General features: G+C 43.5%; 1 protein-coding gene across 1 annotated transcript in view; it reads right to left on the bottom strand.

Annotated features, from left to right (window-relative positions):
• Positions 1-526: 526 nt before the first annotated feature.
• The window catches only part of ARMH4 (armadillo like helical domain containing 4), a 240,406-nt gene continuing 226,039 nt past the window's right edge, over positions 527-14,893 (bottom strand). The window contains exons 7-8 of the mRNA XM_075330953.1: positions 1,857-1,991; positions 527-1,716 (exon numbers count right to left, since the gene is read on the bottom strand). Of these exons, the coding sequence (XP_075187068.1) occupies positions 1,648-1,716; positions 1,857-1,991 (204 nt within the window). The 3' untranslated portion in view covers positions 527-1,647. The remainder of the gene's footprint in view (positions 1,717-1,856; positions 1,992-14,893) is intronic.

Genomic DNA, 14,893 nt, shown 5'->3' with positions numbered 1-14,893 from the left:
GGTAAGAGACATGGCTATATCCGGAGACCTATACTATATTTCTAATTGGAGCAGAAAATATGAAAATAGCCCTGCACCACCAGGTTTACCTTGCGGGATGGTCTCATAGGTAAGTGGGAAAAGACTTGGGCTCCATGTGTTCACAGCTTCAGGAGTGCTCGTCCAAACAAGCAAACAGATGTCCAGAGAATGTCCAATAAAGACGTAGAAGAAAAGGACCGCACAATCCAGATGCCAAGTGAAATTTCTTTATTCCCAAAAGTGCAGCATAAAACGCAGGACTGGAGCTGAGTGCCGGCTCCCAATAAGGACGACGGCCGTTTCGAGTTGGTGTACGCTTCAACTGGTCCACCTAACTGGACTAATGGTGGACTGGTGGACCAGTTGAAGCGTACACCAACGCGAAACGGCCGTCGTCCTTATTGGGAGCCGGCACTCAGCTCCTGTCCTGCGTTTTATGCTGCACTTTTGGGAATAAAGAAATTTCACTTGGCATCTGGATTGTGCGGTCCTTTTCTTTTACGTCTTTATTGGACATTTCTAATTGGAGATATTTGCTAATTTTATTATTAATACGCCTACTACATAGTGGGATAGGATCTTGAAGATGGGAATACCCCTTTAAGCTGACCATACACGTGAGCTATCCCTTGGCTGAATCTCCTTCTACAGACAGCTACCTCCCCCACTTAAACATAGGCGCTCATTTCAGTCGAGTGTTTTCAACAGAGAGAGAGGAGTGAGCCCCTGAAAAGTAAAAGATCAGGGGTTGAAATTCCAATTGCCTGATTCCCCTCTAAACCAGCATAATCTGTTGGGGGACAGTTGGAAGACTCCCCATACTCGTTAGATGCTGACAAGTTCATCTGATTATTGTGACCTTTACTCTTCTCTCCCTTTGAGAACACATGCACGCTCAGCCAAACCGAGCATGCATGTGTATGGAGATCTCATGAGGAATAGCTCTTTGCCAAATGCTATTTAAAGTATCGGACCTGTCAACTTGTTTTGCTTTAATCATTTGGTCTGTAATTAATTTTGTTTAATATTCATCTACATATTTTCTTTTTTTTATGGCTCGGGCAATATGGGCTACTTTATTATTACTGTAGCCACAGACCAGAAAACCCTGAACCATTGTGGATCTTTGAAGGCATGGTATCAATGAGTTATCCAGAGCGCCACACCTATCCGTGGGTTGTCTCTGGTACTGCAGCTCGGCCCATCTTCTTGCGGATGAGTGATGTCACCAGGGTGGTGCTGTTCCTGGGAGAACGTAGCCATGTTTTTCTACTCCTGGACCTCCAGTTACCATTCGAGGTGGCCATGTGGTCACAAAGCCGCCCATGTTGCAGTACCCCAGGTTTGTTCATACCTACTATATACACTGCCCGCATCCTTGACAGCAAATTCTTACAATGTACAAAAAATAGCTTGCTATAAAACAGATCACACTTGCACTAGAAGGACTTTGCATATTAACACGTATCATTTCACTGCTGTATAAAAACAAACATGTACAAGACAGCATGCTGTCCACCTCAATGCATGATAATCACTACAGGTGTTATACGGCTGGCTGATAGCAGTGACATTGCAGGATTCTCCTTCTTGCATTGAGTCACAGGGCGGTTGAAGCGCTTCCGATCAGAATTCGTCCTCTGAGCTGTCCGCCAGGAGCATCACACGGTCCTGCATGCTGTTAAACTCTCTCTGCTGTGGGTAACAAGGAACACCGGTCATTTTTAGAGTTCTGCAAACTGGACGTGGGGCTAATAGTTTCTGGGCTTCGTCAAGGTTAATAATGCCCCGGCAGCTATACTGTGATGAATGGATGTGCTCAGGCGGTTGCTTACCTTTCTTTTATGTCGTTTGAAGCCGTTTCTCCTGCGGCGGTTCATAATCTTTATGCTGTACAGAACTCCGAGGATAAAAAGTGCTCCAGCTATACCAACTCCCACAGGTACCAGCATACCAGACATGTATCCCGCCTGCATGGGAAAAAGCCGCCACATAAATATTCAGCAATATTCTGTCTCTTTGGTGCTATTAACCCTATGAAATCCCAAGATTAAATATAATACCTTATGCAGCCTTGCATCAGAAGTATATCTTACACAGAACATGTACTTCCAACTTTCCCAATTAGTCTCTTTCAGTTTAGTTTTGGTTATGACTGTCGATTTTAGAGTAAAGGCTGCTTTACACGCAACGACATCGCTAACGCGATGTCGTTTGGGTCACAGAATTCGTGACGCACATCCGTTCTCGTTAGCGACGTTGTTGCGTGTGACACGTACGAGCGACCGCTAACGATCAAAAATACTCACCTTATCGTTGATCGTTGACACACTGTCCAGTTCCCAAATATCGTTGCTGTTGCAGGACGCAGGCAGACAGTTTCTGCGGCAGCACACATCGCTATGTGTGACACCCCAGGAACGAGGAACCACATCGTACCTGCGGCCGCCCGCAATGAGGAAGGAAGGAGGTGGGCGGGATGTTTGTCCCGCTCATCTCCGCCCCCTCCACTTCTATTGGGTGGCCGCTTAGTGACGTCGCTGTGACGCCGTACGAACCGCCCGCTTAGAAAGGAGGCGGTTCGCTGGCAACAGCGACGTCGCTAGGCAGGTAACTAGTGTGACGGGTCCGAGCGATTTGCCCGTGACGCACAACCGACGGGGACGGGTACACACGGTAGCGAGATTGCTGCGTGTAAAGCGGCCTTTACTTAAAACCATCTTTTATGTACCATGTTTCCACGAAAATAAGACAGGGTCTTATATTATTTTTTTCTCTGAAAGATGCACTAGGACTTATTTTCAGGGGGTGTCTTATATTTTCCCGTGAACAGTAATCCACATTTATTTTTTAACTAAAAATCAACATTTATTCAAATATAATCATCATGTCATCACATTCTGAACATCAACATTTTGTGTACTGCTTCAGATGCACATTTTCTTATCTGATCGGATTTCTTCATGGTTGGTACATATATTTACAAAGGTTTAAATTACCTGCTTAAATTTCTCTATGTACTGCTAAGTTTACCCCCAAAATAAAGCAGACACCCCCTAAAGGAATCGCACTTACCAGACCCCAAACAATTAGAGTTGGCAAGTGAATGGACTCTCACATACAAATCTGCGTCACTGTCATGTCCCCCTGCGTTCTACAGCGGTTGGCTCCCCCTGGTGACTGGAAGCAGCATCACTTGTGCGGAGTGATATTGGTACCCAAGCTGTTTGTGAGAGCTGCAGTGCAATGGAGCTGGTACGGCGAGAGACCTGACAGCAACGCAGAGCTGTGTGTGAGAGCCCATCCACCAACAGCACTTGCTAACTGTAATTGTTTGGGGTATGGTGAGTTCAATTTTTTTAGTTTTTGGTGGGGGGGGGATCTGTTTTCTTTTGGGGTCAGCTTTCTTTTATCAAGAGTCCTGCTGTATTCTTTAACTTTTTTAGCTGCTTGGACACTTCCTTATGGAGCTGCAACTAGGGCTTATTTTTGGACTAGGGCTTACTGTATATTTTAAGCATACTCAAAGCCCAAAAAATTCTTCTAGGTCTTATTTTCAGGAAAAAAGGTACGTTGGGTCCCATGATATGAAGATCTTAGGAGATTCCTGCAAAGTATGAAAGCCCAATCAACTGCATAGAGCTATGACACTAGCTGCCCTATCTGTTTTATAAGTATCATTAATACCTTCAATGCTTGATCTAAAGCTGTAAATATAAAGTCAGAAATTCAATTATCAAAATGTTTCATGTGCTTGGTACGTGCCTACCCAGACACCACTGATCCAGTAGTAGGAAAGTCCATGATTTGGGGAGCTATTCTGCTATCTAGAAAGGTTGGTGACCCGTCCTGCCAATCAGTGACATCCTTTGTGGTTCGGGCCAAGTCTGAACCCGTGGAGGTATGGTTTGGCTGCATGCGCCAAACCGAACTTCCATGGGTCAGCTCATCTCGATTTATAATATGTAGGGGGCACTATGGGGGCATCATTATGTGTGTAATGAGGAGCTGTGGGGGCACCATACTGCATGTGAGACCATCTTTAGGCTTCACACTGTGTGGAGAGGCATTGTCAGGGCATCATGCTGCTTGGGGGGTTAAAAAGGGAGTTAATCCCTATAGGAACACTAAGGGGCTTCAGTAGGGGTACTATACCTGAGTCAAATCACAAAAAGAACTGGGCAGCGTTAGAGGAGTGCTAAGCTGTAAAATAATTTGTTGTCCCTCTTTCAAGCAGTGGTGGGAGGTTGTCACGTGATGCCACATGTTGAAGACCACCGATCTAGAGGAGGCAGGCCAGAAGATGCCCCAGGATATCTATATGGGCAGGAGAACTTCCAAGAAAAACATATCAGGGAATTGCTGCATAAAAATATGATTTGAGAGCATGAGTATCCCATTATAAAAAATGGATTCAGGAAAGGTGTAGACGTAAATTTGCGCATATGATTAAATCTTTCATAGGAGGCGCTTGTAGTAGGAGAGGCAGCTTCTAGTGGATCATATGAAGAATTTTGGAACAAAGCACTGGGCTCTCCTGGTGACATTATCAAGAAGCAATTGCCCATCAAGAAAAACTATTTTGAACTTAGCCCACAGAGACCAAGAGGGACTATGAGATATTACGATCAGCACTGACTGTACCATGGAGGACAGCTTTGACCGCTGCAAGGAGATTGTCAAGCTAGCGATGTCGCTAGCGAAAGCACCCACCCCCATCGTTTGTGCGTCATGGGCAAATCGCTGCCCGTGGCGAACAATATCGCCGTGACGCGTCACATGAACTTACCTTCCTAACGACGTCGCTGTGGCCGGCAAACAACCTCTTTTTTTAAGGGGGAGGTTCGTGCGGCGTCACAGCGACGTCACACAGCGGGCCACCAATAGAAGCGAAGGGGCGGAAAGCAGCCGAATGAATGTCACTCCCACCTTGTTGCCGGAGGACGCAGGTAAGCTGTTGTTCGTCGTTCCCGCGGTGTCACACGTAGCGATGTGTGCTGCCTCAGGAACGACGAACAACCTGCGTACCAAACGAGCAACGATATTTTGAACGACGTGCCAACGATCAACGATTTGATGAGTATTTGGGAACGTTAGAGGTCGCTCGTAAGTGTCACACGCAACGACGTCGCTAACGAGGCCGGATGTGCGTCACGAATTCCGTAACCCCAGCGATATCTTGTTAACGATGTCGTTGCGTGTAAAGTGGCCTTTAGTCTCTGAAAACGACCCTGGAGATTATAGGAAATTACAGTAGGAAAAAAGGGTTTAGATTTGGTCCCACAAGAACTAAAGGCCGCTTTACATGCTGCGACATCGCTCAAGCGATCTCGTTGGGGTCACGGAATTTGTGACACACATCCGGTCGCTTTAGCGATCTCGTTGTGTGTGACACCTTTGAGCAATTTTTGCATCGTTGCAAAAACGTGCAAAATCGCTCATCGGTGACACGGGGGTCCATTCTCGAATTTCGTTGCTGCAGCAGTAACGATGTTGTTTCTCGTTCCTGCGGCAGCACACATCGGTACGTGTGACACCGCAGGAACGAGGAACCTCTCCTTACCTGCCTCCCGCCCGCAATGCGGAAGGAAGAAGGTGGGCGGGATGTTTGTCCCGCTCATCTCCGCCCCTCTGCTTCTATTGGGCAGCGGTTCAGTGACGCAGCTGTGACGCCGAACGAACCGCCCCCTTAGAAAGGAGGCGGATCGCTGGTCACAGTGACATCGCAGGGCAGGTAAGTAGTGTGACAGGTCTGGGCGATATTGTGCGCCACGGGCAGCGATTTGCCCATGTTGAACAACCGATGGGGGCGGGTACCCACGCTAGCGATATCGGTCACGATATCGCAGCGTGTAAAGCGGCCTTTAGTCACTACATAAAGTGTCTGGAAGCAGATTATATACCTTTACCCATCAAAGTACACACGCATGATCAGCCAAGCTTACATGGTTAGGGGAACATTTTGGGAATTAAATGTCTGCTCTCTTATGTCATTAAGGGCTTCAACACTTAAAAAGGTACTCATTTCGGAGGGCATCTAGTTTAGTATTGGCAATGATTGACATAGACTTATCTACAATGCCCACCACAGTGTCTGTCAATGACCGATCATATAAGGAAGAAAACTCCCAGCAAATACACTGGACTTAATGGTAAATGTGCAATTACATCTAAATGCAATAATGAGTTCATATTACGATGGCGTGAACAAAATTCCAATTCCAAACAAAATAAAAGTACAATCACTTTTTATACCTAGAGTTTTATGCAACAGTCCAGCATTAATATTAGTGCATCATATATATTCAGGCTATTGTAGCTTAGAGGTCACCTCTTCTTCAGATTTTTGCTACGTCGTATAAAATATATATTAATTCTGGTAAGATGTCTGTAATGTGCGGTAATGTATCAATTTTTCAACAGCTGTCATCTACGCTTCTCCGCACAATGATCAAACAATATAATAAATCTTGATGATTGCACACTCTGGCGACTATGAGTGCGTATACTGATATATTATGAGATCTCTGTCATAAAATGGTGCAATATATTACAGGTAGGACAATCATGGAGTCTATTGTCTAACGTACAATGTCTTCTCTTCATTATAAATCACAACTTAATAGTAATGATATTGTATTTTAAATATTGGAATCTGTTTTAAATTGATTAAAGGGTTAATAAAGAGGCTCTTTGCTGAGGACCCTTATTCATCAGCCAGCGAGTCGACCGACTATTAAGAGGATTTTTCAGTTTCAGATCTATGAGAGCCATATAATGCTTGAAGAATATCCGTCATTTTCATTTTTATTTAATAAATCAATAGTTCAGGTGAAAACAAGAATCTTTGTAATATATCTTATCAGAGAAATCTGCTTGTTTCTCCTTCAGTACTGATCTTTCATTCACAGAATTCTACATTATCACGTTAAATCTGTCTTCAGTGAAGACAGATTTTCCCATTACTGAGATAGGAGATGGCAGTTGGTGCTCAGAAAGTTCTATGCAAAATCTTTGAGTCTGTAGCATCTCCCTCTTCCCCTTTCCATAGAACATTACAAACACCAACTGTCATCTCTTATCTCAGTAATGGAAAACTGTCTTCACTGAATACTTTATATATTTAATAATATATAAAACAAATAAAATAAATATTTCCTCATGTAGATCAGTTCAGGAGGAGAAAGAAGCAGATTTCTCTGGTAAGATATATTACAAAGTTGCTTGTGGACTATTGATTTATGAGATAAAAAAAAAATTGAGACGACCATTAATTTGTCCTATTCCTGTTGGTGGTGCTGCAGAAAATTACCTAGAAGATTGCCACATAGTTGTTTGGCATAGGAGTTACAGTAGCGGGAGACCCGGTCATCAGTTTTTCATTGGCATGTGTCATGGGGGACAGTCATGTGGTTTCTGGCAGTAAAAGGTCACAGTGTTTGGTTGTGCAAAATGCTCCCTGACTTTCTATTGTTTCTGCTGTTAGTATTCATTGTACTCGGTAGCATGCATGCTGGATTTTCATCTATTCGCCTTTAGGACCCAGGGAAGCTACATTTCTGTCCAGGTGCTGATTATCAGTATTCCCCTTGTCCTTAAATATCTCCATCTTCCCTGGACTGGTGCTGATGATATTATTCAGTTCATTTTAACTCTGTTTGCAAGCTGGTGGCTTGCTCTCATCTCTAGTATTGTGGAGCCCTGTGCCTAGTCGCCACAAATAATAACTGCATGTGTGTTTCCACCTGTACAACAAGTATTGTTAGCCTTAATGAGATACGGTTTTCTCTGCTGTTCACTACAAACACACAATTGCCCACAGTCCCTTACTGGGGCTGTTCACTAGAGATAAAACCAACGCTTTTGAGTGTGTGCCCTAGAAGGAGAGAGGGGAGGAGCTTAGGTGTGAGGTAAAGTCAGTCTGAGTTAGGCTAAGAACACACATCGTCTTTTCTGACGTTTGTCGGATCCGGCGCGCTCCCGTACAGTGTATATAGTACAGTGGCTGTGTGAGAAGCTCCGGTCACGTGCTGTCATGTGACCGCAGCATGTGACCAGGAAGTTGCAGCACAGCCACTGTACAATATACACTGTACGGGAGCGCGCCGGATCCGACAAATGGCAGAAAAGACGAATGTGTGTTCTTAGCCTTAGAGTAGCAGCAGGGTGGACGTGTGAGGTGAAGTGAAGAGTGCAACATGGAGACAGTTCTGTCCTGAGGAAACTGTTAAAACCTCTGGAGGGTCCAGCTCTACATTGTCACTGTATCAGTCCCTAGGCCACCAGTACTTTCAAGGTCAGTGGCAAACTGAGAGACTGCTATTAGCCTTATTATAAGGAGCATGAATTTCCTAGGAGCACAGTGGCATGTTTGAGTCTGGAAACTTCTAGAAGAAATAGTGAGTTTTCCTTCAGGATTCAAGTCACCTTCTTGCCGGAAGAGATTAAGAATCCAGACTGGTCTTGTCTTGGAAATCTCAGGTTACCAAGATACCTATTCCCAGGTAAGGAAACGGTAGCAGAGGAAGAGTACACTATCACCATACAGCAGAGAAGCCAACTTTCATCAGGGCAGGAAGAATCAATATCATTTTTAATGCTGTGAGAAAAGTTCTGCGGAGCTCCATTAAAAAGGTAAAAACTCCCTGTCCTGTCTCTGGCTGAATTATTCTCTGCTGCGCCAACCCTATCTCAACATGCCCCAGGAACCAGCCCTAGTTGTGGGGGTGAGAGGACAACCATCTGGCACTGCGCCTCACCACCTAACTCCTGGGAACCTCCAGCACTGCCCAGCCATACCAAAGCCGAACATCCCAACTGGCGTCACAAACTTTTTATTTTATTTTCTTTCTCTCTTTTTAAATATTATTTTTACCCACCCCAATTACAAAAGCCTGTCACATGTGTGCCCGAATGTCCACATTGCCACCCAGACTCACCACCGTGACCGTGACATCAGAGGTCTACCAGAGGCGACACAGTATCGTTGCTGAAGCTTTGCTGAATTTCTACCTGAGTCATCTGTGTATACGTTTTTCATGCATTTCCCCTGGGTATCCTCCGTGTGACTTATTTTAGCATTTAGTGGGTTTGACAAAGAGCTCAACCCAACCGTTCCCTATTTAAGGTCCAGCGCTAGGGATTCCTAGAGTCAGGTATCTGGTTCGGCGCATAGGTGCGGATCCTATCTAGGGTGGTGAGGGACCCCAGGGACCAGCAGTAGGTTTGGTCAGGGCTCACTATTTCCCCCTTCTCTAGATGCAGGGGTCCCCTTCCCTTCCCTGCCGCTCACTTGATACTCCCCCGTACCTAGCGTGACAGCATGTTAGCAAAAAGGGATTCTCCAGAGTAGACAATTCCTTAAAATGACAGCTACGTCTTCTGCTCATTTTTTTTAAGCTGATAGGTCTCTTTTCAACTTCCGAAAAGAGGACCTTTCAACAAGCAGGTTCCTATAAACCAGTCTTGTGTAACCAACACATTTCACCAGCATTTCTGTACGATAGTGGCTGAGTATACCAAAGAACCACAAGGATTCAAATAGTCACCTTTATCAGAATTTCCCTTAAAAGTTTGTTAAAATAAGTACCCTTTAGTCAAGTTTCATTGACTTGTCAAAAGTTTTGCAATTTACTATTTACTAAAACTTTCAGCCATTCTTGAGATATTAATTCTTTTCTGTTGTTTACAGTTCATTGTCTAGGAGATTGACCACTGCTGCTGTCCAGCTTTTTGCACTGCGATGAAACTCAGCAGGATTATGTGGTAACAGTGCAATCAAGCTTCAAAACAACGCTTACAAGCTCATTAGAAAAAAACTTGTAAGCACTGCACATGTTCTGCTATCCAGTAGCAGTGGTCGGTCTCCAAGGCAATGAGCTGTAAACAAAAAATAACTGTTAATATTTCAAGAACAAATACATTTTTTTTTAAAAAAAAAATCAGATTGTTTTATTTGAAAACTAACTTTTTGTGTTCGTATTACAAAAAGTAAGAGATAAATACGTGGAAAACAGTAAACCATATAAACAACTAAAAATTTTAATAAGCAGCAAATTGCGAAATTGCTTGAATCCCGCAAGACACATTTAGAAAGATGAAAAAAGCTAAGTAAATATCTTGCCACGTTTGATAAAAAAAAACAATTAAATACACTTTTTTTTTTTACATGTTACTATATCTATTGTTTTATTCTAGCTTACGTTAGAGGGAAATATTATATCATAATTGAGAAGGTTTTGTTTGTTGTGACGTTTGGTTCCTCTTTTCTTAAAATATTTATCAAATATTATAGACAGCAGTCAAAACAAATGACCGATAAAGAGGACATCATTCGTGATACATTTCTAAGAAAGACAAATGTATGCTGTATATTCCTCCCCATTGGAGGAGATTGTGGTCCAGGGATGTCTGATGAGAATAGATGAAGGCTGATAATAAATGGTTAAAGGCTGCTGTCTAGAGTTGAGCGCGGTTCGTGGTTCGTGGTTCTCCAGTTCGCGGCTCGAGTGATTTTGGGGCATGTTCTAGATCGAACTAGAACTCGAGCTTTTTGCAAAAGCTCGGTAGTTCTAGAAACGTTCGAGAACGGTTCTAGCAGCCAAAAAACAGCTAAATCATAGCTTGGTTTCTGCTGTAATAGTGTAAGTCACTCTGTGAATCAAACTATTATCACATTTCAGTGTATAGTGTGCGTGAACAGCGCCTTCAGATCACTGCTGTTTCTATAATGGCGATCGCCATTTTTTTTTTTTTTTTTTCTTGTCTTCCTTCCCTAAGCGCGCGCGTCTTGTGGGGCGGGCCAGCATGTCAGCCAATCCCAGACACACACACAGCTAAGTGGACTTTGAGCCAGAGAAGCAACGGCATGTGTGATAGGATCTGCATGTCACATGTCCCTGCATTATAAAACCGGACATTTTCTTCACGGACGCCATTATCTGCCTTCTGCGTCTTTGGTGTCAGACATCACTGTCGCAGCTCCGTCTTCCTGAGTCCTATAGCCGATACAGCTGTATGCGCTGCATACACAGCGTTAGACAGCTTAGGGAGAGCACTTTATAGCAGTCCTTTTAAGGGCTCCAACCGGCAGGGTCAGAGAGCCATAGGTGACAGGTCCTGCAAACAGCAACAGCGTCTGTGTAGCCCAGGTCAGGGATTTCCTACCTGCATTTCACCATTAGGAGGGAATAGAAAGGCAGGCTTCCATTCCTCTACCCAGAGCACCACAATCCTGCCACTGTACCCTCTTGTCCTCTGCACACTCCAACTGATAACTAAGCCATTATACTAGCAAACACTCAGTGTACCTAGTGGCATCCTATACGTGGCTATTGGACTTTGCTATAGTCCCACTAGTGCAAAGACATTTGCAGAGCGCGTCTGCCTGCATTGCACACTACAACTCATTCTAACCAAGCCATTATACTAGCAAACACTCAGTGTACCTAGTGGCATCCTATACGTGGCTATTGGACTTTGCTATAGTCCCACTAGTGCAAAGACATTTGCAGAGCGCGTCTGCCTGCATTGCACACTACAACTCATTCTAACCAAGCCATTATACTAGCAAACACTCAGTGTACCTAGTGGCATCCTATACGTGGCTATTGGACTTTGCTATAGTCCCACTAGTGCAAAGACATTTGCAGAGCGCGTCTGCCTGCATTGCACACTACAACTCATTCTAACCAAGCCATTATACTAGCAAACACTCAGTGTACCTAGTGGCATCCTATACGTGGCTATTGGACTTTGCTATAGTCCCACTAGTGCAAAGACATTTGCAGAGCGCGTCTGCCTGCATTGCACACTCCAACTCATTAAAACCAAGCCATTATACTAGCAAACACTCAGTGTACCTAGTGGCATCCTATACGTGGCTATTGGACTTTGCTATAGTCCCACTAGTGCAAAGACATTTGCATAGCGCGTCTGCCGGCATTGCACACTCAAACTCATTTTAACTAAGCCATTATACTAGCAAACACTCAGTGTACCTAGTGGCATCCTATACGTGGCTATTGGACTTTGCTATAGTCCCACTAGTGCAAAGACATTAGCAGAGCACATCTGCCTGCATTGCACACTACAACTCATTCTAACCAAGCCATTATACTAGCAAACACTCAGTGTACCTAGTGGCATCCTATACGTGGCTATTGGACTTTGCTATAGTCCCACTAGTGCAAAGACATTTGCATAGCGCGTCTGCCTGCATTGCACACTCAAACTCATTTTAACTAAGCCATTATACTAGCAAACACTCAGTGTACCTAGTGGCATCCTATACGTGGCTATTGGACTTTGCTATAGTCCCACTAGTGCAAAGACATTAGCAGAGCACATCTGCCTGCATTGCACACTACAACTCATTCTAACCAAGCCATTATACTAGCAAACACTCAGTGTACCTAGTGGCATCCTATACGTGGCTATTGGACTTTGCTATAGTCCCACTAGTGCAAAGACATTTGCAGAGCGCGTCTGCCTGCATTGCACACTCCAACTCATTAAAACCAAGCCATTATACTAGCAAACACTCAGTGTACCTAGTGGCATCCTATACGTGGCTATTGGACTTTGCTATAGTCCCACTAGTGCAAAGACATTTGCATAGCGCGTCTGCCTGCATTGCACACTCAAACTCATTTTAACTAAGCCATTATACTAGCAAACACTCAGTGTACCTAGTGGCATCCTATACGTGGCTATTGGACTTTGCTATAGTCCCACTAGTGCAAAGATATTAGCAGAGCACATCTGCCTGCATTGCACACTCCAACTTTTTTAAACTAAGCAATTTTACTAGCAAACACTCAGTGTACCTAGTGGCATCCTAAACGTGGCTATTGGACTTTGCTATAGTCCCACTAGTGCAAAGACATTTGCAGAGCACGTCTGCCTGCATTGCACACTACAACTCATTGTTACTAAGCCATTATACTAGCAAACACTCAGTGTACCTAGTTGTATCCTAAACGTGGCTATTGTACTTTTGTCTATTCACAGTATTGGAACGATATTTGCAGCACGTCTGCCTGCATTGCACACTCTAACTTTTTTAAACTCAGCCATTTATAGTAGCAAACACTCAGTGTACCTAGTTGTATCCTAAACGTGGCTATTGTACTTTTGTCAATTCACAGTATTGGAACGTTATTTGCAGCACGTCTGCCTGCATTGCACACTCAAACTTTTTTAAACTCAGCCATTTATAGTAGCAAACACTCAGTGTACCTAGTTGTATCCTAAACGTGGCTATTGTACTTTTGTCTATTCACAGTATTGGAACGATATTTGCAGCACGTCTGCCTGCATTGCACACTCTAACTTTTTTAAACTCAGCCATTATACTAGCAAACACTCAGTGTACCTAGTTGTATCCTAAACGTGGCTATTGTACTTTTGTCAATTCACAGTATTGGAACGTTATTTGCAGCACGTCTGCCTGCATTGCACACTCAAACTTTTTTAAACTCAGCCATTTATAGTAGCAAACACTCAGTGTACCTAGTTGTATCCTAAACGTGGCTATTGTACTTTTGTCAATTCACAGTATTGGAACGTTATTTGCAGCACGTCTGCCTGCATTGCACACTCAAACTTTTTTAAACTCAGCCATTTATAGTAGCAAACACTCAGTGTACCTAGTTGTATCCTAAACGTGGCTATTGTACTTTTGTCTATTCACAGTATTGGAACGTTATTTGCAGCACGTCTGCCTGCATTGCACACTCTAACTTTTTTAAACTCAGCCATTATACTAGCAAACACTCAGTGTACCTAGTTGTATCCTAAACGTGGCTATTTTACTTTTGTCTATTCACAGTATTGGAACGATATTTGCAGCACGTCTGCCTGCATTGCACACTCTAACTTTTTTAAACTCAGCCATTATACTAGCAAACACTCACTGTACCTAGTTGTATCCTAAACGTGGCTATTGTACTTTTGTCAATTCACAGTATTGGAACGTTATTTGCAGCACGTCTGCCTGCATTGCACACTCAAACTTTTTTAAACTCAGCCATTATACTAGCAAACACTCAGTGTACCTAGTTGTATCCTAAACGTGGCTATTTTACTTTTGTCTATTCACAGTATTGGAACGATATTTGCAGCACGTCTGCCTGCATTGCACACTCTAACTTTTTTAAACTCAGCCATTATACTAGCAAACACTCACTGTACCTAGTTGTATCCTAAACGTGGCTATTGTACTTTTGTCAATTCACAGTATTGGAACGTTATTTGCAGCACGTCTGCCTGCATTGCACACTCAAACTTTTTTAAACTCAGCCATTTATAGTAGCAAACACTCAGTGTACCTAGTTGTATCCTAAACGTGGCTATTGTACTTTTGTCAATTCACAGTATTGGAACGTTATTTGCAGCACGTCTGCCTGCATTGCACACTCAAACTTTTTTAAACTCAGCCATTTATAGTAGCAAACACTCAGTGTACCTAGTTGTATCCTAAACGTGGCTATTGTACTTTTGTCTATTCACAGTATTGGAACGTTATTTGCAGCACGTCTGCCTGCATTGCACACTCTAACTTTTTTAAACTCAGCCATTATACTAGCAAACACTCACTGTACCTAGTTGTATCCTAAACGTGGCTATTGTACTTTTGTCAATTCACAGTATTGGAACGTTATTTGCAGCACGTCTGCCTGCATTGCACACTCAAACTTTTTTAAACTCAGCCATTATACTAGCAAACACTCACTGTACCTAGTTGTATCCTAAACGTGGCTATTGTACTTTTGTCAATTCACAGTATTGGAACGTTATTTGCAGCACGTCTGCCTGCATTGCACACTCAAACTTTTTTAAACTCAGCCATTATACTAGCAAACACTCACTG

This window comes from Anomaloglossus baeobatrachus, chromosome 12, assembly GCF_048569485.1.
Source record: "Anomaloglossus baeobatrachus isolate aAnoBae1 chromosome 12, aAnoBae1.hap1, whole genome shotgun sequence".
Taxonomy (NCBI): domain Eukaryota; kingdom Metazoa; phylum Chordata; class Amphibia; order Anura; family Aromobatidae; genus Anomaloglossus; species Anomaloglossus baeobatrachus.
Note: the sequence above shows the minus strand (reverse complement) of the source record. Positions and strands in the feature narration are given on the sequence as shown.